This window comes from Salvelinus namaycush, unplaced genomic scaffold, assembly GCF_016432855.1.
Source record: "Salvelinus namaycush isolate Seneca unplaced genomic scaffold, SaNama_1.0 Scaffold784, whole genome shotgun sequence".
NCBI lineage: Eukaryota > Metazoa > Chordata > Actinopteri > Salmoniformes > Salmonidae > Salvelinus > Salvelinus namaycush.
In genome coordinates, this window is record NW_024061513.1 from 95,673 (window position 1) to 118,932 (window position 23,260).

Genomic DNA, 23,260 nt, shown 5'->3' on the forward strand with positions numbered 1-23,260 from the left:
AACTCTCGGTTCATAGTTGCAGTGAAGGGAACCATAAGAATGGATATCTGGGTGGGTTTGTGTACAAATGAAGAACACCAGATGTAAAAGACAGAGGGAGAGGAAGATGCTATTTTAACTGCACACACCCTCATGCAATGGCTGTGTGTGTGTGTGTGTGTGTGTGTGTGTGTGTGTGTGTGTGTGTGTGTGTGTGTGTGTGTGTGTGTGTGTGTGTGTGTGTGTGTGTGTGTGTGTGTGTGCGTGCCTGTGTGTGTGTGAGAGAGTGTGTGTGTGCGTGTGTATGTGTGAGAGAGTGTGTATGTGAGAGAGTGTGTGTGTGCGTGTGTATGTGAGAGTGTGTGCGTGTGTATGTGTGTGTGAGAGAGTGTGTATGTGTGAGAGAGTGTGTGTGTGTGTGTGTGTGTGTGTGTGTGTGTGTGTGTGTGTGTGTGTGTGTGTGTGTGTGTGTGTGTGTGTGTGAGAGAGAGTGTGTGCGTGCCTGTGTATGTGTGAGAGAGTGTGTGTGTGCGTGTGTATGTGTGAGAGAGTGTGTATGTGAGAGAGTGTGTGTGTGTGTGTGTGTGTGTGTGTGTGTGTGTGTGTGTGAGAGAGAGTGTGTGCGTGCCTGTGTATGTGTGAGAGAGTGTGTGTGTGCGTGTGTATGTGTGAGAGAGTGTGTATGTGTGTGTGTGTGTGTGTGTGTGTGTGTGTGTGTGTGTGTGTGTGTGTGTGTGTGTGTGTGTGTGTGTGTGTGTGTGAGAGAGAGTGTGTGCGTGCCTGTGTATTTGTGAGAGAGTGTGTGTGTGCGTGTGTATGTGTGAGAGAGTGTGTATGTGAGAGAGTGTGTGTGTGCGTGTGTATGTGTGAGAGAGTGTGCGTGTGTATGTGTGAGAGAGTGTGTATGTGAGAGAGTGTGTGTGTGTGAGAGTGTGTGCGTGTGTATGTGTGAGAGAGTGTGTGTGTGTGTGTGTGTGTGCGTGTGTGTGTGAGAGAGTGTGTGTGTGCGTGTGTTATGGTGAACAGGAAAATAAACATGGCGGAGCCCTTTAACATGGATCTTCTCTTGCAGCATAGTTTGGTAGCATAGATCAGGACTACGTCCCTAATGGCACCTTATACCCTCTATCATGCACTATGTTTAACTGTAGCCTCCATAGAGCTCTGGTCAAAAGTAGTACACTATATAGGGAATAGGGTGCCATTTGAGAGGCACCCCAGCGGTTGGTGGATGAGTTCATAGGGTATAGGGTTAGGGGCTAGGGTGGGTAAAGAAGTGTGATCACCATGCCCTGGGCTAGCATGTCATATTGTTAAGTGGGATAAAGTGTAGGACAGAGGGTGCTGTACACTAGTCTTGGATGGATGGGCCAAGTGGACATAGTCTGTGCCCTGTGTATCCTGTCCTCTATACAGCAGGTGCCCTACTAACAAAACCCGTGCATTTGTGGCCGACTACGCCACCACATCACATCGCACCATCTCAAAGCTGCTGTTCTAATCCCCTTCCACAGTCGTAATGCAATACCTTTCCACGTGGTTGCAAGCACAACAAAAGGCCAATTCATAAAAATAAAAAATAAACTGTAGTGTTTTAGAAACTCAAGGCAGATAGATAAATCTGTTGAATTATATACCTTAACTGAGTCTGTGACATGAGATGAGATTAACATCAAAGGGCTGGAGAAGGGAACAACAGGCGGTTAACAATAGAAACACTATGCTGTCGATGTCCGTCGTCACTCCTCCGCTCCTTCCACGCTGCAGCCTCCCGTTGGCTGGGCAGAGTCACGTCTGGATCAATAATAACTCATGGAATATGTCATCATAATAATAATAATAATAGTAAGACTTAGTAGATCATAGAAGGAAGGTTAAATAAAGAAATGGATGAAGAGGATGGCTACTCCAATGTTGAGTAAAATAACCATGACAACCAGGACAGAGCTGGAGCCCTGGGAGAGACAGGAGAAGAGAGGAGAGAGAGAGGAAGGAGGAGAGAGGAAAAGAGAGACAGGAGGAGAGAGAAGAGAGAGAGGAAGGAGGAGAGAGAGACAGGAGAAGAGAGGAGAGAGAGAGACAGGAGGAGAGAGAGACAGGAGGAGAGAGAGACAGGAGAAGAGAGGAGAGAGAGAGGAAGGAGGAGAGAGGAAAAGAGAGACAGGAGGAGAGAGGAGAGAGAGAGGAAGGAGGAGAGAGGAAAAGAGAGACAGGAGGAGAGAGGAGAGAGAGAGGAAGGAGGAGAGAGAGACAGGAGAAGAGAGGAGAGAGAGAGACAGGAGGAGAGAGAGACAGGAGGAGAGAGACAGGAGAAGAGAGGAGAGAGAGAGGAAGGAGGAGAGAGGAAAAGAGAGACAGGAGGAGAGAGGAGAGAGAGGAAGGAGGAGAGAGAGACAGAAGAGAGGAGAGAGAGAGACAGGAGGAGAGAGAGACAGGAGGAGAGAAGAGAGAGAAATGAGAAGAGAGGAGAGAGAGACAGGAGGAGAGAGAGAGACAGGAGGAGAGAGAAGAGAGAGAAAGGAGAAGAGAGGAGAGAGAGAGACAGGAGGAGAGAGAGAGACAGGAGGAGAGAGAAGAGAGAGAAAGGAGAAGAGAGGAGAGAGAGAGAGAGACAGGAGGAGAGAGAAAGGAGAAGAGAGGAGAGAGAGAGAGAGACAGGAGGAGAGAGAGACAGGAGGAGAGAGAAGAGAGAGAAAGGAGAAGAGAGGAGAGAGAGAGACAGGAGGAGAGAGGAGAGAAAGTGTTAAATCTCAGACTTCATTTTACAGTTAAGAGTACAGTATCAGTATTTAAAACCTGAGGTCCAGTTAACAGATCAATCTGATTCTACAGTTAAGAGTACAGTATCAGTATTTAAAACCTGAGGTCCAGTTAACAGATCAATCTGATTCACAGTTAAGAGTATAGTATCAGTATTTAAAACCTGAGGTCCAGTTAACAGATCAATCTGATTCTACAGTTAAGAGTACAGTATCAGTATTTAAAACCTGAGGTCCAGTTAACAGATCAATCTGATACCAATAAATCACTCACTGAGTTTGATTTGAGGGTGAGGTGCTCCCCGTCCTGCTCCAAGGTGATTGGCTGAGACTTGAGAGGCGGGGAGAGAGTGAGGTCCCTCTGCAGGGGCCACTCCTCCTGCTCTGCCCCCACATTCAGAGTGTCCAGCATCTGTACAGAGTCCATGGAGCCCTCCTTGAACGGCCGCTGGCCCCGCGGGCGCAACCTGCTTTTGGGGCCCGGGCCAGGGGACATCTGGGTAGTGGAGTCCAGGGGCTGGAACCTCATGTCTACTGTGTAGTCTCCCAGCCTGTCCTCCTCCTCCTCTCGGTCCGTGAGGCGCGAGTGGGCAGGGCTCCACCGCAGGGCGTCGTCGGCAGTCCAGCCCCCTGCGGGGCTGTCGAGCCCAGGGTCGGGCAAGGCATGCTTGCTAAGCTTGTGATTGGATGAGATGTGCTGCTGCTTGAAATGGTGGTTGGAGTACACATGCTCTCGGGGGTCGTTGTGATTGGCTGAGGAGACATGGTCCTTTGGGATGTGATTGGAGCAGGTATAATCTTGGCACGACTTGTGATTGGAAGAAGCATGCTCAGAAGTCTTGTGATTGGACAGGTTATGCTCCAAGGCTTTGTGATTGGATGAAATGTGCACCTGCTGCTTGTAATTGGAAGAGGCATTCTCACAGGCCCTGTGATTGGTGGAGGAGGAATGATCCCATGTTTTGTGATTGGAAGGCATGTACTCCCTCGACTTGTGATTGGATGAGGTGTGCTTTGAGGGCTTCTGGTTGTACGAGGAAGAGTGCTCCCACGACCTATAGGAAGAGGAAGTGTGCTCCCGGGACTTGTGGTTGGTCGAGGCCTTCTCCCTCGGTTTGTGGTTGGACGGGGCCTGCTCGTGACCGTTGACTTGTCCCTCCTGCTCCTCAGGTAGAGATGGGGATTGGCTGCTGAGACCCCCCCGGTCTGGATACATGTCCTCTGTCCAGTTGTTAGCTCCTCCCCTCTGGAGATCCATGCCCCGCCCCTCCACTAGCACCTGTATCTCTGCTCCTCCATGGTCGTCCACAGCGCTCTGCCGCATGAAGCAGGCGTTTCTGGGACGGTGAGAGTGGCCGTGTTTAGAGGTCGGCGGGCTGCGGGGGGGCGAGGGGGGGACGCTCAGGACTGGGCTGAGGTCAGGCGTTATCACGGGAGGCGTGGTGTCCGGGGTGCACAGCTCAGGACTGTCAGTTCCCGTGGAAACGATCTCGTGGTCTTTGTTGTCCTGGTGCTTATTGGGCCGCTGGCACTCCAGACCTGACAGACAGGCAGACAGACAGACAGACAGGCAGACAGGCAGACAGGCAGACAGGCAGACAGGCAGACAGACAGGCAGACAGGCAGACAGACAGACAGGCAGACAGGCGGGAGGAGACGAAACACAATGAATGAGGGGATTTGGCAGAGATCCACCAGACACACAGTACAGTCTAAAGTTTGGACACCGACTCATTCCAGGTTTTTTCTTTATTTTTTACTATTTTCTACATTATAGAATAATAGTGAAGACATCAAAACTATGAAATAACACATATGGAATCATGTAGTAACCAAAAAAGTGTTAAACAAATCAAAATATATTTTATATTTGAGATTCTTCAAAGTAGCCACCCTTTGCCTTGATGACAGCTTTCCACACGCTTGGCATTCTCTCAACCATGAGGTGGAAGGCATTTCAATTCAACGGTTTACCTTGTTAAAAGTTAATTTGTGGAATTTCTTTCCTTTAAATGCATTTGAGCCAATCAGTTGTGTTGTGACATGGTATAGGGTCATATACAGAAGATAGCCCTATTTGATAAAAGACCAAGTCCATATTATGGCAAGAACAACTCAAATAAGCAAAGAGAAATGACAGTCCACCATTACTTTAAGACTTTGAAAGTGCAGTCACAAAAACCATCAAGTGCTATGATGAAACTGGCTCTCATGAGGACCTCCACAGGAAAGGAAGACCCAGAGTACCTCTGCTGCAGAGGGTGAGTTCATTAGAGTTACCAGCCTCAGATTGGAAAGGAAGACCCAGAGTACCTCTGCTGCAGAGGGTGAGTTCATTAGAGTTATCAGTCTCAGATTGCAGCCCAAATGAATGTTTCACAGAGTTAAAGTAACAGACACATCTCAACATCAACTGTTCAGAGGAGACTGTGAGAATCAGGCCTTCATGGTCGAATTGCTGCAAAGAAACCACTACTAAAGGACACCAATAAGAAGAAGAGACTTGCTTGGGCAAAGAAACACGAGCAATGGACATTAGACCGGTGGAAATCTGTCCTTTGGTCTGATGAGTGAAAATTTGAGATTTTTGGTTCCAACCACCGTGTCTTTGTGAGACGCAGAGTAGGCGAACAGATGATCTCTGCATGTGTGGTTCCCACCGTGAAGCATGGAGGAGTAGGTGTGATGGTGTGGGGGTGCTTTGCTGGTGACACTGTTTGTGATTTATTTAGAATTCAAGGCACACTTAACCAGCATGGCTACCACAGCATTCTGCAGCAAAACGCCATCCAATCTGGTTTGCGCTTAGTGGGACTATCATTTGTTTTTCAACAGGACAATGACCCAACACACCTCCAGGCTGTGTAAGGGCTATTTGACCAAGAAGGAGAGTAATGGAGTGCTGCATCTGATGACCTGGCCTACACAATCACCCGACCTCAACCCAATTGAGATGGCTTGGGATGAGCTGGACCGCAGAGTGAAGGAAAAGCAGCCAACAAGTGCTCAGCATATGTGGGAACTCCTTCAAGACTGTATTCCAGGTGAAGCTGGTTGAGAGAATGCTAAGAGTGTGCAAAACTGTCGTCAAGGCAAAGGGTGGCTACTTTGAAGAATCTAAAATCTAAAATATATTTTCATTTGTTTAACACTTTTTTGGTTACTACATGTATCCATATGTGTTATGTCATAGTGTTGATGTCTTTACTATTATTCTACAATGTAGAACATAGTAAAAAAAGAAAGAAAAATCCTAGAATGAGTCGGTGTTGTAAAACTTCTGACTGGTACAGTACATCAGGATTACACAGCTAGACTACTGTGTTACTCAGGTAAGAGGACAATATAAGGTCAATAATATTACACAGCTAGACCACTGTGTTACTCAGGTAAGAGGACAATGTAATGAGAATAATATTACACAGCTGATTACTGTGCTACTCAGGTAAGAGGATAATATAAGGTCAATAATATTACACAGCTAGACTACTGTGTTACTCAGGTAAGAGGACAATATAAGGTCAATAATATTACACAGCTAGACCACTGTGTTAACTCAGGTAAGAGGACAATGTAATGAGAATAATATTACACAGCTAGACTACTGTGTTACTCAGGTAAGAGGACAATATAAGGAGAATAATATTACACAGCTAGATTACTGTGTTAATTCAGGTAAGAGGACAATAAAAGGAGAATAATATTACACAGCTAGATTACTGTGTTACTCAGGTAAGAGGACAATAAAAGGAGAATAATATTACACAGCTAGATTACTGTGTTACTCAGGTAAGAGGACAATAAAAGGAGAATAATATTACACAGCTAGATTACTGTGTTACTCAGGTAAGAGGACAATAAAAGGAGAATAATATTACACAGCTAGATTACTGTGTTACTCAGGTAAGAGGACAATAAAAGGAGAATAATATTACACAGCTAGATTACTGTGTTACTCAGGTAAGAGGACAATAAAAGGAGAATAATATTACACAGCTAGACCACTGTGTTACTCGGGTAAGAGGACAATATAAGGAGAATAATATTACACAGCTAGATTACTGTCTTACTCAGGTAAGAGGACAATATAATGAGAATTTGAATTTGGGTACACTACTGACTGAATCCAACCCAGATTGTCTGTAAGGGAAGTTTCAATAAAGTTACTTCAAATTCTACAATAATTTGAATAATTTTTCTCTGCCTGGTTGGGCATGTATACAGTAGTTACTGTAGCTAAGTCAATTTCTCTGTGATTGACTCACCGTTGGATTCACCGTTTCCATGGATATGGAAGGACGGCGAGAGTTCCTTGGCAACGACCCTGGCCATCCGGCATTCCTCGCTAGCCTTCAGGGCCACACCTTCAGCTGCATCCGACTTTCCCCTCGCGTGGCTCATCCTGAGAGACAGAGATTGACAGAGAGAGAGACACAGAGAAAGAGAGAGAGAGAGACACAGAGAGAGAAAGACACAGAGAAAGAGAGAGAGAGACACAGAGAGAAAGACACAGAGAAAGAGAGAGAGACAGAGAGACAGAGAGAGACAGAGAGACAGAGAGACAGAGAGAGAGAGACACACACAGAGAGAGAGAAAGAGACAGAGAGAGAGAGACACAGAGAGAAAGACAGAGAGAAAGACAGAGAGAAAGAGAGAGAGAGAGAGAGAGAGAGAGACAGAGATATTAAAATACTTGATGTAGATGCTGGTTGTAGATTTAAATCTGTGTGTTGATTGTCTTGTTGCTGTGTGATGCCTTAAAAACTGTTGTGTACAGTATCTGTCTGGCCTGGGTTTTGTGTTGTCTGTTGCCTTAACGACTGTTGTGTACACCCTGTATCTGTCTGGCCTGGGTTTTGTGTTGTCTGTTGCCTTAACGACTGTTGTGTACACCCTGTATCTGTCTGGCCTGGGTTTTGTGTTGTCTGTTGCCTTAAGGACTGTTGTGTACACCCTGTATCTGTCTGGCCTGGGTTTTGTGTTGTGTGTTACCTTAAGGACTGTTGTGTACACCCTGTATCTGTCTGGCCTGGGTTTTGTGTTGTGTGTTACCTTAAGGACTGTTGTGTACACCCTGTATCTGTCTGGCCTGGGTTTTGTGTTGTCTGTTGCCTTAACGACTGTTGTGTACACCCTGTATCTGTCTGGCCTGGGTTTTGTTCTTTACCAGGATACTTCTCTTTTTGAGACTGTTCCTCCGGTGAGTATAATATTTTCCCGGAACATTCCAGTAAATGGCCTGGTTTTCTGTTCAGCCCTTTTCATCCATTTTATGTGTTGATGATTTTCAACACTAGAATGACATCCAGAAGCTGTTTTCTGCTAACATTCCACTCCTTGTGTCAAATGTGTTTGACATGACAAGGATTGGCAAGGAGTGGAATGTTTCCACAAACAGATCCCAACAGGACAGCACAGCCATCCACTGTATCACCATGATCCCAACAGGACAGCACAGACATCCACTGTATCACCATGATCCCAACAGGACAGTACAGCCATCCACTGTATCACCATGATCCCAACAGAACAGCTCAGACATCCACTGTATCACCATGATCCCAACAGGACAGCACAGCCATCCACTGTATCACCATGATCCCAACAGAACAGCTCAGACATCCACTGTATCACCACGTTCCCAACAGGACAGCACAGCCATCCACTGTATCACCATCATCCCAACAGGACAGCACAGACATCCACTGTATCACCATGATCCCAACAGGACAGCTCAGACATCCACTGTATCACCATGATCCCAACAGGACAGCACAGCCATCCACTGTATCACTACGTTCCCAACAGGACAGCACAGCCATCCACTGTATCACCATCATCCCAACAGGACAGCACAGCCATCCACTGTATCACTACGTTCCCAACAGGACAGCTCAGCCATCCACTGTATCACCATGATCCCAACAGGACAGCTCAGCCATCCACTGTATCACCATGATCCCAACAGGACAGCTCAGCCATCCACTGTATCACCATAATCCCAACAGGACAGCACAGCCATCCACTGTATCACCATGATCCCAACAGGACAGCTCAGCCATCCACTGTATCACTACGTTCCCAACAGGACAGCACAGCCATCCACTGTATCACCATCATCCCAACAGGACAGATCAGCCATCCACTGTATCACCATGATCCCAACAGGACAGCTCAGCCATCCACTGTATCACTACGTTCCCAACAGGACAGCACAGCCATCCACTGTATCACCATCATCCCAACAGGACAGCTCAGCCATCCACTGTATCACCACGATCCCAACAGGACAGCTCAGACATCCACTGTATCACTATGATCCCAACAGGACAGCTCAGCCATCCACTGTATCACTATGATCCCAACAGGACTGCACAGCCATCCACTGTATCACCATCATCCCAACAGGACAGCTCAGCCATCCACTGTATCACCATGATCCCAACAGGACAGCACAGCCATCCACTGTATCACTACGTTCCCAACAGGACAGCACAGACATCCACTGTATCACCATCATCCCAACAGGACAGCACAGCCATCCACTGTATCACTACGTTCCCAACAGGACAGCACAGCCAACCACTGTATCACCATGATCCCAACAGGACAGATCAGCCATCCACTGTATCACCATGATCCCAACAGGACAGCTCAGCCATCCACTGTATCACCACGATCCCAACAGGACAGCACAGCCATCCACTGTATCACCATGATCCCAACAGGACAGCACAGCCATCCACTGTATCACTATGATCCCAACGGGACAGATCAGCCATCCACTGTATCACTATGATCCCAACAGGACAGCTCAGACATCCACTGTATCACTATGATCCCAACAGGACAGATCAGCCATCCACTGTATCACTATGATCCCAACAGGACAGCTCAGACATCCACTGTATCACCACGATCCCAACAGGACAGCTCAGCCATCCACTGTATCACCACAATCCCTTACGGTTCTCTTTCTGACAGTAGCATCGGCTCAAATGTAATCAATTCACCACAACGGGATGTCTTCTTTTTTTATTGATTTGGTTTACTTGACATAATACAGTCATCCAAAACAATCAATCTGCATGGGTTCGTTTTTCTAAGGAAATGGTTTGCTTGCTTGGTGAACAACTTCATAATTTGACCTGTTACCTCAGTACGGCACAACCATACTGCTTGAAGAGTTGCTGAGACTACAGGTCTATCGGACCCCTAGGGACAGTTTACCTGACCCAGATTAAACCTATTTCTGGACTTAAAAACAACATTTTATGGATTTTCTCAACTAGGCCTTTTAGTCTGGAAACCGGCCCATTTGGCACATCGCAAGATAACAGAGAATCTTTAAGTGCACTTGTCAAAGACAAAGATGTTGGCCACCTTCTCCGGTTCCCTAACCTAAGCCTAACCTTAGCCCTAGCTCTAACCCGACTACTGTTACCACAGCAACAGAGGTCAACACCACAGGTCTGTTTCTCACCTGGACAGGACGATCTCAGCCTTCTGCTTGGAGGTCAACACCACGGGTCTGTTTCTCACCTGGACAGGGCGATCTCAGCCTTCTGCTTGGAGGTCAACACCACGGGTCTGTTTCTCACCTGGACAGGGCGATCTCAGCCTTCTGCTTGGAGGTCAACACCACGGGTCTGTTTCTCACCTGGACAGGACGATCTCTGCCTTCTGCTTGGAGGTCAACACCACGGGTCTGTTTCTCACCTGGACAGGACGATCTCTGCCTTCTGCTTGGAGGTCAACACCACGGGTCTGTTTCTCACCTGGACAGGACGATCTCTGCCTTCTGCTTGGAGGTCAACACCACGGGTCTGTTTCTCACCTGGACAGGGCGATCTCAGCCTTCTGCTTGGAGGTCAACACCACGGGTCTGTTTCTCACCTGGACAGGGCGATCTCAGCCTTCTGCTTGGAGGTCAACACCACGGGTCTGTTTCTCACCTGGACAGGACGATCTCTGCCTTCTGCTTGGAGGTCAACACCACGGGTCTGTTTCTCACCTGGACAGGACGATCTCTACCTTCTGCTTGGAGGTCAACACCACGGGTCTGTTTCTCACCTGGACATTGCGATCTCTGCCTTCTGCTTGGCGATGTCTGCAGCCTTCTCAGCCGCTTCCACAGCCCGCTCCACCTTCTCCCTGATCTTACTGGCTCTCAGAGGAATCAGGTTCTTCCGCTTCCCGCTGACCAGCGCGTTCTGCTTGTACTTCCCTTCCTCTTTGGTGCTGTCGGGGAACGTTGTACAGCCATAACCGTGGCGCTTGTTGGCCACCCACTCCCCCTCGTAGCGTAGACCGTCGGAGCGCCGGCTCACGCCCCAACCCGCCCGCTGGTCGCTGCGCCACTCGCCGGCGTAGGCCTCGGTGACCGTGGCATCCACAGGAGCACCCTGCTCGCCATCCTGGCTAGCGTTGGAGTGTATGTCGGAGGTGGCAGAGGAGACGGTGCTCATGCCGGCCTCGCTGCAGAACGAGCTCTGTTTACTCAGCTGGCTGGCCAGGGAACTCTTGGACTCGGAGCGACGCAGCTTCAGACCACTCAGGATCGACTGACGGAAACGGCCTGGGATATTAAACGACACGATACAACGTTATTTATCCTACAGTACGATATGATACAACTTTACAGCAATGGACAATTGACATACAAACACAAGCGTGACATAATAACACATGCAATGGGAAATCCAGTCCATATCAAAGTGCAAGGCCAATAGATTTGACTAGAAAAGCAGGGCTAATGTATAAGTATTAGCTCATAGAGCCCGGCCAGCTGCCCACAACCAGCACATCAGCAGTCTTACCTTTCCTCTTCCCTCGACGGTCAGCCTCGCTGGGCGCAGTTAGAGCGAAGCCCCCCCTCCCCACAGGACTCCCGACCAGCCCGCCCCCCACCACCCCGTCGGCAGGCGAGACAGCGGTCCCGGTGCCGTCCTCCAGCGGGGTGGGGGGGCCGTGGCTGTGCTCGGAGCGGAGGGAGTTTATGGACGTGCGGAGCGGGTAGAGGATGACGGCCGCCATGCCGTATGGCACGCTCTGCCGGACCCCATAGCCGTGCCGCATCCCCCCCAGCCACTGGCCCTGGAACGTACCTATAGGAGAGAGTCACAGGGGTCAAATTATAGGGCGATCTGAGGGCATGCATTGCACCACAAAACCAATTAGGTCACCCCCCCCCAGAAAGGTGCATGGATGGAAAGAGGCATAACATAAGGCTTAATTATGAGACACTATAAAAGGCTTTTAGTGCTTATAACAAGTTATAAAGCATTATACCTGCATGCTTTGTGACATTGTATTTCATTGGGAGAAAATTCTGACTTTGGGTAGCAGGAAGTGACTACCTGATATCCCACACGGCTTGTTAATTCCATGTGAATCAACTAGGACCCACAAGAGAGAGACATTAGCTTACATCAACATTCAAGCTCTGCTACCTGGCTTCAGGTGAACGGGTCTAAAAGGACTATATGATGGGATGAATGGTGTGAAACGACTATGTATACATGAAAGCAATATGGGGACATAATAGGTGTAAGGGACCGACACATCATGCCATGACAACAGTTTAACCCTTGTGTGGTTTATGGGTCTGTGGGACCCATTTTCAATGTTTACTAAAATAAAGATGATACAATTAAATATTTTGTTCAACCTGAGACTCATTGGCCGCTGTGAAGAACATGTAAAATAACACATTTTCATTGAGCGCACACTGTGCACACCCCCTACACATGTATATTACATACGAGGTGTTAGGTCAGCTGGACCCAAGGGTAATAAAAGTGTGGAAAAGTGTGTGTGTAGGTGAAAACAAGTAAAAATGAAACAAAAAAGGTTTGCTGTGTGCCTTCACTCTGTCTTCCTCCTCCCTGGGCCTGCTGTTTACGCACAGCACCAAGAACCTGTCTCTCTCCTTGCCTGTCTGCCTGTCTCTCGCTTTTCTCACACTATTTACCCTTTGTAGTGTGTGAAACTACACAATGTCTTGCGGGAACCTGCACAATGTTATTACAATACATTATTTTGATACATTATTTTGATACATTGTTAAAAATTCAGTATGTTCCCACAGTCTACCGCAGCCAGGTGCAAATTGGGGGAGGGACACAACAAATAAATAGCTTTGCATGTGTGGCTCCTTACCACAATCAATCACTATGGCAAAAATATTCTCTGATCAGAGAGCCTTAGAATGTATTTTTTTACAGAGAGAGAAGCTGGTGTGGAAGGAACGGAAGATGAGGAAATTTCCGAATATGAGGATCATGTCTCTGTCAATTCGGAGTCTGACTGTGAATTGGAAGAAGAGGATGAGATTGACCCTCAGCCAGCCACAGGACCAGCCCGTTAACAACTAGCTCATCATCAGCCTGCAGGAGGAGAAATATAGATGTAAAAAAAAAGAATGGTGAAATTGAATGGTGTTCTTGCCCAAGGAATGAGCCACCATGACTGCTAATGTGATAAGGATGCAGCCAGGGCCGACGCAGATGGCGGTTACTCATTTCATACAAGTAGTGTAGGACATAAAGTCTTCTTTTGAACTGTCCATCCCAGACACCATCCAGAAAATCATTCTGGACTGCACTAATTTGGAGGGAAGGTGTGTTTTTGGAGAGAGATGGAAGGAGTTGGACCAAACTCATTTACGTGCATACTTTGGGGTTCTTATCCTTGTTGGTGTTTTCAGATCCAATGGGGAATCCACAGAATCCCTGTGGGATGGAGAAACTGGCAGAGAACTTTTCCGTGCAATAATTTCTATGGAAAACTTTCACATTATTTCCAGGATTATCTGCTTCGATAACCGAGTCACAAGACCAGCTCGGCGGCAGAGAGACAAGCTAGCTGCAATCAGGTCAGTGTGGGACAAGTGGGAGGACAGGCTTCCCCTGTTTTACAACCCTGGGCCCAACGTTACTGTTGATGAGCAGCTTATATCATTTAGGCGCCGCTGCCCCTTCAGGCAGTACATACCAGCAAAATATGGAATCAAGATCTGGGCTGCCTGTGATGCTGCTCATCATATGCGTGGAACTTGCAAGTGTATATGGGGAAGCTGGCTGGAGGAGCCCCTGAGAAGAACCAAGGGATGAGGGTTGTCCTGGACGTGACACGGGGACTGGACGTGACACGGGGACTCTCCGTGAACACAACATCAAGATACAATTACTTTTTTACTTCGCACAAGCTGGGACAGGAGCTCCTCAAGCTGGGACAGGAGCTCCTCAAGCTGGGACAGGAGCTCCTCAAGCTGGGACAGGAGCTCCTCAAGCTGGGACAGGAGCTCCTCAAGCTGGGACAGGAGCTCCTCAAGAGGAAGCTGACGATGGGACAGGAGCTCCTCAAGAGGAAGCTGACGATGGGACAGGAGCTCCTCAAGAGGAAGCTGACGATGGGACAGGAGCTCCTCAAGAGGAAGCTGACGATGGGACAGGAGCTCCTCAAGAGGAAGCTGACGATGGGACAGGAGCTCCTCAAGAGGAAGCTGACGATGGGACAGGAGCTCCTCAAGAGGAAGCTGACGATGGGACAGGAGCTCCTCAAGAGGAAGCTGACGATGGGACAGGAGCTCCTCAAGAGGAAGCTGACGATGGGACAGGAGATCCTCAAGAGGAAGCTGACGATGGGACAGGAGCTCCTCAAGAGGAAGCTGACGATGGGACAGGAGCTCCTCAAGAGGAAGCTGACGATGGCAGGAACATTGCGGAAAAACAAGCCAGAGTTCCCACCTCAGCTGTTGAATACACGGAACAGGCCTATCGATGCCTCTACGTTTGTGTTCACGGCCGACACGTCCCTAGTGTCCCACTTGCCAAAGAAAGGCAAAAATGGGGTATATATGAGTACGCTGCATAGAAATGGGATAATCTGTTGACAGGAACAGCAAAAACCAGAAATCATCATGGATTACAATGCCACAAAAGGAGGGGTGGACAATTTAGACAAGCTGGTGACTGGCTACAGCTGCAAAAGGAGAGCCCTACGCTGGCCACTTGTGATATTCTTCAACATCTTGGACATCTTGGCGTACAACGCATTTGTCATCTGGATGGCGTTGAACCCAGATTGGAACAGAGGGAAGCTCCAGAGGAGACGGCTCTTTCTCGAAGAGCTGGGCAAGGCATTGGTAATACCTCAAATCCAGAGGAGGTGTCACATCCCAAGGACCCCAGCTTCTGCAGCCATCGTGAGGAGGATTCAGGAGGAGGATGCTGGTGCCCCATACGCCCGACCCACAGAACCAACAACTCCAATACAGGAAGTAAGTGTGAGGGATGTTGTTGCATGTGTGTGTGTCTGACTCTCCTACCTTGACCTGCTGTAACTATATACGTGAGTGAGTGAGATGTTAGTAAAATCCCTAAACTAAGAGTTTTCATCATTCTAGATTACAGCCACAAGCAACAAGAAGAAGCGCTGCGATGTGTGTGGACCCTTGAAGGACAGGAAGACACAGTACACATACATCAAGTGCAATTAATTGTCACACGCTGATCTGTTTCACCTGTCTTGTGATTGTCTCCACCCCCTCCAGGTGTCGCTTATTATCCCCGGTGTATTTATCCCTGTGTTTCCTGTCTATCTGTGCCAGTTCGTCTTGTATGTTTTTCAAGTCAACCAGCGTATTTTCCCGTACTCCTGCTTCTATTCTCTTTTGCTAGTCCTCATGTTTTTTGACCCTTGCCTGTTTTCTGGACTCCGTACCCGCCTGCCTGACCATTCTGCCTGCCTTGACCACGAGCCTGCCTGCCACTCTGTACCTCCTGGACTCTGATCTGGTTATGACCTTTTGACTGTCCACGACCATTCTCTTGCCTACCCCTTTTGGATTATTTAATAAATATCAAGACTCAAACCATCTGCCTCCCGTGTCTGCATCTGGGTCTCGTCTTGTGCCCTTATATAAATACATTTGCAAAACACAGAAACTCTGTCTCTCATGTGGTGTGTCGACTGGCCTTAATTTGTGTTCAATGGGGCTCATTTATCATTTCCATAAAATACTGTATGTAAAATTTGTCCTTCCAGTATGTTCAGTTCAAAGCAATAAACATCAATAGTGATGAAAATCTTGTTTCATTTATATTTGTTTAAGATAAACATGATTTATTCCACCCATGTCTTGATTATAATTACGTTTTATTTAAAAAAAGATTAGCACTTTTATTGATAAGTGTGATCTAGCAGAGGTAAATGGCAAATATGAACCATGTATGCTGTCTATATGAACCATGTATGCTGTCTATATTAACCATGTATACTGTCTATATTAACCATGTATGCTGTCTATATTAACCATGTATGCTGTCTATATTAACCATGTATGCTGTCTATATTAACCATGTATGCTGTCTATATGAACCATGTATGCTGTCTATATTAACCATGTATGCTGTCTATATTAACCATGTATGCTGTCTATATGAACCATGTATGCTGTCTATATTAACCATGTATGCTGTCTATATTAACCATGTATGCTGTCTATATTAACCATGTATGCTGTCTATATTAACCATGTATGCTGTCTATATTAACCATGTATGCTGTCTATATTAACCATGTATGCTGTCTATATTAACCATGTATGCTGTCTATATTAACCATGTATGCTGTCTATATTAACCATGTATGCTGTCTATATTAACCATGTATGCTGTCTATATTAACCATGTATGCTGTCTATTGTCACGCCCTGACCGTAGAGAGCTTTTTATGTCTCTATTTTGGTTTGGTCAGGGTGTAATTTGGGTGGGCAGTCTATGTTCATTTTCTATGTTTTGTATTTCTTTGTTTTTTGGCCGGGTGTGGTTCTCAATCAGAGGCAGCTGTCTATCGTTGTCTCTGATTGAGAACCATACTTAGGTAGCTTTTTCCCACATGGTTTTTGTGGGTAGTTATTTTCTGTTTAGTGCTTTGCACCTGACAGGACTGTTTCAGTTTCGGTTATTCTCTTTGTATTTTGTTAATAGTGTTCAGTTGTAATAAAAAGCATGAACACTTGCCACGCTGCGCTTTGGTCCGATTCCTGTTCTTCAGACGACGAAAACCGCTACATCTATATTGCTTCAATACCAGTTTAAATATCATGGACCGCACATCATGTCATGACAACAGTTTAAATATCATGGACCGCACATCATGTCATGACAACAGGTTAAATATCATGGACCGCACATCATGCCATGACAACAGTTTAAATATCATGGACCACACATCATGTCATGACAACGGGTTAAATATCATGGACCGCACATCATGTCATGACAACAGTTTAAATATCATGGACCGGACATCATGCCATGACAACAGTTTAAATATCATGGACCGCACATCATGTCATGACAACGGGTTAAATATCATGGACCGCACATCATGTCATGACAACAGTTTAAATATCATGGACCACACATCATGTCATGACAACGGGTTAAATATCATGGACCGCACATCATGTCATGACAACGGGTTAAATATCATGGACCACACATCATGTCATGACAACAGTTTAAATATCATGGACCACACATCATGTCATGACAACAGTTTAAATATCATGGACCGCACATCATGTCATGACAACAGTTTAAATATCATGGACCACACATCATGTCATGACAACAGTTTAAATATCATGGACCACACATCATGTCATGACAACGGGTTAAATATCATGGACCGCACATCATGTCATGACAACAGTTTAAATATCATGGACCGCACATCATGTCATGACAACGGGTTAAATATCATGGACTGCACATCATGTCATGACAACACGCCATGACAACAGTTTAAATATCACGGACCACACGTCATGTCATGACAACAGTTTAAATTTCACGGACTGCACATCATGTCATGACAACACGCCATGACAACCGTTTAAATATCACGGACCGCACATCACGCCATGACAACCGTTTAAATATCACGGACCGCACATCACGCCATGACAACCGTTTAAATATCACTGACCGCACATCACGCCATGACAACCGTTTAAATATCACTGACCGCAATGCTCTCAACCTCAGGAAAAAATCATGTTTTCTCATTTTCCATTGATTAAAACTAAGATATTGGGTTTTATTTCACAACTTGGCTGAAGCCGACCGCAAATAATGATCAGTTTTATCTTATGTTGTTTTATACAATAGATTATTTAAAGAGCGTTTCCATCTCATTTCAGTAGTGAGGCTTTTAACACGAACATTTACACGTTTTAGTGGCCGGGAAAGGACTAATAAACGGTATTTCCCCCCATTTCAATCATCTAAAAACAGAGGAATTACATGCCATGAACCTTCGCTGTGGTGTGTCTGTCAAAGTGTAAGAGATCGGGACCTGTCCATGGTGCTGAAATGTAGATCGCAACAGACAAAGCTATGCTGCGCCGACCCCATGTAAATACCGATTCATGTTGTTAGCCTACACTTCACACAATATTACACGTGTAGCTGTTGGTATAGCGACAATAGCACGTTTATTGGGTTGTGGAAAATGTGTCAGCTCGTGCGTGCTATATTAATCTGTCCGCGGTCTCCCAGGTGAGAGACCGAAGGTGCTCTCTCGTGACGCAGTCTTTATTTTTATTTATTTCTATCTCGTTCTGGAGTGTTATTACGGTCGCCTCCGCTACTTCATAAATCAAATAACACCAAGGTTATCTACTGGTATGTAAAACCATTGCGGTATATTTGATAGTAGACTATAGGCTACGCTGGTAAACAACCTCTAGCTACACCAATGCAGCAGCGACGGATCTTGTTTCCATGGTCCCCTCTGCATCACTTATTGACCTCTCTCTCTCTACCTTTCCCCGTCTCTACCTCTCTTCCTTCCCTCACTCTACCTGCCTCTCTTCCTTCCCCGGGACCCTCCCTGCCTCTCTCGGCTCATCCCGGTTTAGTGCAATGGCGTTGCTTTGGTTATCAAACGGCCTAGATTAGGGACAGTTCGACATTTGCTGTGTGTGTGGGGGGGGGGGGGGGGGGGGGGGGGGGGGGGGGGGGGGGGGGGGGGGGGGGGGAGATGGGGGGGTTGAAACAGATGTCTCTTTATATTACAGTGGAGTGGATGAACATGCACAGGTAGCCTACAAGAGACATTTTAAGTAGCCTAATCAAATTAATACGTTTTAAAAGTTAAGTGACCAATATTTAGACAATATTGAAGCGTTTGAGATCAAGGAATAGCTACTCTGATTGTTAAGGAGGCAGAACGCGCGTTCATTTTTCCTGAGTAACTGGGCCTGCTGGGAGCATGAGACTATGTGGCTACGCAATATAGGACGACTTGGGAGAATGATGACGGGCAACAGACAGCACATCAGTATCAGAAGTAAAAATACAGCCAGACTGTCCTGTTCTGTGCCTTATCTAGATCAAGAGTAGACCCACAATTCATCCAGACGGAATGAAACATTCAGATAACAGGGCTTTTGCGCCATTATTCAATGACATTTTCACTTCAGTTTACAATATTTCACTCACTTGAAAACAATAATAAAGTATTCATTTTAATGTGGTTATGTAGGCTAGTCTAGGGAGGATCATTGTGTTGTTGTAGGCTAGTCTAGGGAGGATCATTGTGTTGTTGTAGGCTAGTCTAGGGAGGATCATTGTGTTGTTGTAGGCTAGTCTAGGGAGGAGCATTGTGTTGTAGAATAGTCTAGGGAGGATCATTGTGTTGTTGTAGACTAGTCTAGGGAGCATCATTGTGTTGTTGTAGGCTAGTCTAGGGAGGATCATTGTGTTGTAGACTAGTCTAGGGAGGATCATTGTGTTGTTGTAGGCTAGTCTAGGGAGGATTATTGTGGTGTTGTAGGCTAGTCTAGGGAGGATCATTGTGTTGTAGGCTAGTCTAGGGAGGATCATTGTGGTGTTGTAGGCTAGTCTAGGGAGGAGCATTGTGTTGTTGTAGACTAGTCTAGGGAGGATCATTGTGTTGTTGTAGGCTAGTCTAGGGAGGATCATTGTGTTGTAGGCTAGTCTAGGGAGGATCATTGTGTTGTAGACTAGTCTAGGGAGGATCATTGTGTTGTTGTAGGCTAGTCTAGGGAGGATCATTGTGTTGTAGGCTAGTCTAGGGAGGATCATTGTGTTGTTGTAGGCTAGTCTAGGGAGGATCATTGTGTTGTTGTAGGCTAGTCTAGGGAGGATCATTGTGTTGTTGTAGGCTAGTCTAGGGAGGATCATTGTGTTGTTGTAGACTAGTCTAGGGAGGATCATTGTGTTGTTGTAGGCTAGTCTAGGGAGGATTATTGTGGTGTTGTAGGCTAGTCTAGGGAGGATCATTGTGGTGTTGTAGGCTAGTCTAGGGAGGATCATTGTGTTGTTGTAGACTAGTCTAGGGAGGATCATTGTGGTGTTGTAGACTAGTCTAGGGAGGATCATTGTGTTGTTGTAGGCTAGTCTAGGGAGGATTATTGTGGTGTTGTAGGCTAGTCTAGGGAGGAGCATTGTGTTGTAGGCTAGTCTAGGGAGGATCATTGTGGTGTTGTAGACTAGTCTAGGGAGGATCATTGTGGTGTTGTAGACTAGTCTAGGGAGGAGCATTGTGTTGTAGACTAGTCTAGGGAGGATCATTGTGTTGTTGTAGGCTAGTCTAGGGAGGATTATTGTGTTGTAGGCTAGTCTAGGGAGGATCATTGTGGTGTTGTAGGCTAGTCTAGGGAGGATCATTGTATTGTTGTAGACTAGTCTAGGGAGGATCATTGTGTTGTAGGCTAGTCTAGGGAGGATCATTGTGGTGTTGTAGGCTAGTCTAGGGAGGATCATTGTATTGTTGTAGGCTAGTCTAGGGAGGATCATTGTGTTGTTGTAGGCTAGTCTAGGGAGGATTATTGTGGTGTTGTAGGCTAGTCTAGGGAGGAGCATTGTGTTGTAGACTAGTCTAGGGAGGATTATTGTGTTGTAGACTAGTCTAGGGAGGATCATTGTGGTGTTGTAGGCTAGTCTAGGGAGGATCATTGTGTTGTTGTAGGCTAGTCTAGGGAGCATCATTGTGTTGTTGTAGGCTAGTCTAGGGAGGATCATTGTGTTGTTGTAGGCTAGTCTAGGGAGGATCATTGTGTTGTAGGCTAGTCTAGGGAGGATCATTGTGTTGTAGACTAGTCTAGGGAGGATCATTGTGTTGTTGTAGACTAGTCTAGGGAGGATTATTGTGGTGTTGTAGGCTAGTCTAGGGAGGAGCATTGTGTTGTTGTAGGCTAGTCTAGGGAGGATCATTGTGTTGTTGTAGGCTAGTCTAGGGAGGATCATTGTGGTGTTGTAGGCTAGTCTAGGGAGGATCATTGTATTGTTGTAGGCTAGTCTAGGGAGGATCATTGTGTTGTTGTAGACTAGTCTAGGGAGGATCATTGTGTTGTTGTAGACTAGTCTAGGGAGGATCATTGTGGTGTTGTAGGCTAGTCTAGGGAGGATCATTGTGTTGTAGGCTAGTCTAGGGAGGATCATTGTGTTGTAGACTAGTCTAGGGAGCATCATTGTGGTGTTGTAGGCTAGTCTAGGGAGGATCATTGTGTTGTTGTAGGCTAGTCTAGGGAGGATCATTGTGTTGTAGACTAGTCTAGGGAGGATCATTGTGTTGTAGGCTAGTCTAGGGAGGATCATTGTGGTGTTGTAGACTAGTCTAGGGAGCATCATTGTGGTGTTGTAGGCTAGTCTAGGGAGGATCATTGTGTTGTTGTAGACTAGTCTAGGGAGGATCATTGTGGTGTTGTAGGCTAGTCTAGGGAGGATCATTGTGTTGTTGTAGACTAGTCTAGGGAGGATTATTGTGGTGTTGTAGGCTAGTCTAGGGAGGATCATTGTGTTGTTGTAGGCTAGTCTAGGGAGGATCATTGTGTTGTTGTAGACTAGTCTAGGGAGGATTATTGTGGTGTTGTAGGCTAGTCTAGGGAGCATCATTGTGTTGTTGTAGGCTAGTCTAGGGAGGATCATTGTGTTGTTGTAGACTAGTCTAGGGAGGATTATTGTGTTGTAGACTAGTCTAGGGAGGATCATTGTGTTGTAGGCTAGTCTAGGGAGGATCATTGTGTTGTAGACTAGTCTAGGGAGGATCATTGTGTTGTAGGCTAGTCTAGGGAGGATCATTGTGGTGTTGTAGACTAGTCTAGGGAGCATCATTGTGGTGTTGTAGGCTAGTCTAGGGAGGATCATTGTGTTGTTGTAGGCTAGTCTAGGGAGGATCATTGTGTTGTTGTAGGCTAGTCTAGGGAGGATCATTGTGTTGTAGACTAGTCTAGGGAGGATCATTGTGGTGTTGTAGGCTAGTCTAGGGAGGATCATTGTGGTGTTGTAGGCTAGTCTAGGGAGGATCATTGTGGTGTTGTAGACTAGTCTAGGGAGGATCATTGTGTTGTAGGCTAGTCTAGGGAGGATCATTGTCACCAAGGCCATACAAACTTAATTAGCTGATACGTTATTTTGAAAAGAGAGGCGTGCCAGCGAAAAGAGAAAAAAATCATCATGAAAAATCTAGTAAAAGTTGTACCCTTTGTAATAATACTAAACACCTTCTGTACAACACCTAGCGACCTCACCAAGATACTTGAGCCTTTGGGTGTTCCCACTTCTGACACCAACGTACCGAACGGCAGGACAAGGGAGTGAAACCGGGTCATTGGCGTGAAAGGAAAACCCCCCTAATGCATCGTGCCAATAGGGTGAACCCGCTCTACATGTAAGGGAATCCTAATATATAGTAAATTACATTTGTTTGAGCTGTGTGTCTTCACTCTTCTTTCATGTGTAATGATGCACCTGGCCTCTCCTCTGTACCTGGCCCCTCCTCTGTACCTGGCCTCTACCCTGCACCTGGCCTCTCCTCTGTACCTGGCCTCTCCTCTGTACCTGGCCTCTCCTCTGCACCTGGCCTCTCCTCTGCACCTGCCTCTCCTCTGTACTGGCCTCTCCTCTGTACCTGGCCTCTCCTCTGCACCTGGCCTCTCCTCTGCACCTGGCCTCTCCTCTGCATCTGGCCTCTCGGTTGCCAATCAGTTATTCCTCTATGTTCTTGTGGATTTCTATAGAAAATTGGTGCAGATTTGAATGTTTTTATGTGTGGTATGATTGCTCGTTGCAGATCTGGACAAAAGATCCACCGACCACTATTGTCACTATGTATAGAGGGCAGGATAGAGTTGACTGTATACTAAGCGTGCAGAAAAGCATAGAGCATAAGGGAAATACCAAAACACCTTGTTAGGGGAGGAGCGTGCAGGCAGATGAGGAAATGTGGCTATATTGAAGAAATTATGGAGTAAAACCTGCAAAATGGGGAATGTAAACCAGGGGAAAATGCACTACCCTCCCCTGTGCCTAATAATAAAAATAAATACAAATCCCCAATCCCTCCCCAAAGCAAAACAAAAAGTTAGCCAAACCTCCCCTATTTTGGACCGCCCACCTCAGTCAATTTCAAACTGTCCCTTTGCGCCCAAATCAGAAAACCTCAGTGACAATGCCAAAGCACCAATCAGGGCGCAGAACACA

At 46.5% G+C, this 23,260-nt stretch overlaps 1 protein-coding gene across 1 annotated transcript; it reads right to left on the bottom strand.

The window, feature by feature from the left end:
* Positions 1-1,853: 1,853 nt before the first annotated feature.
* Positions 1,854-22,742, bottom strand: LOC120042803 (junctophilin-3-like). Its single transcript, XM_038987610.1, has 6 exons — positions 22,601-22,742; positions 11,558-11,845; positions 10,812-11,316; positions 7,016-7,140; positions 3,013-4,277; positions 1,854-1,934 (listed from the first exon to the last, which is right to left on the bottom strand). The coding sequence occupies exons 1-6, from the start codon at positions 22,740-22,742 to the stop codon at positions 1,854-1,856; spliced, it is 2,406 nt and encodes an 801-aa protein (XP_038843538.1).
* Between the last annotated feature and the right edge of the window lie 518 nt (positions 22,743-23,260).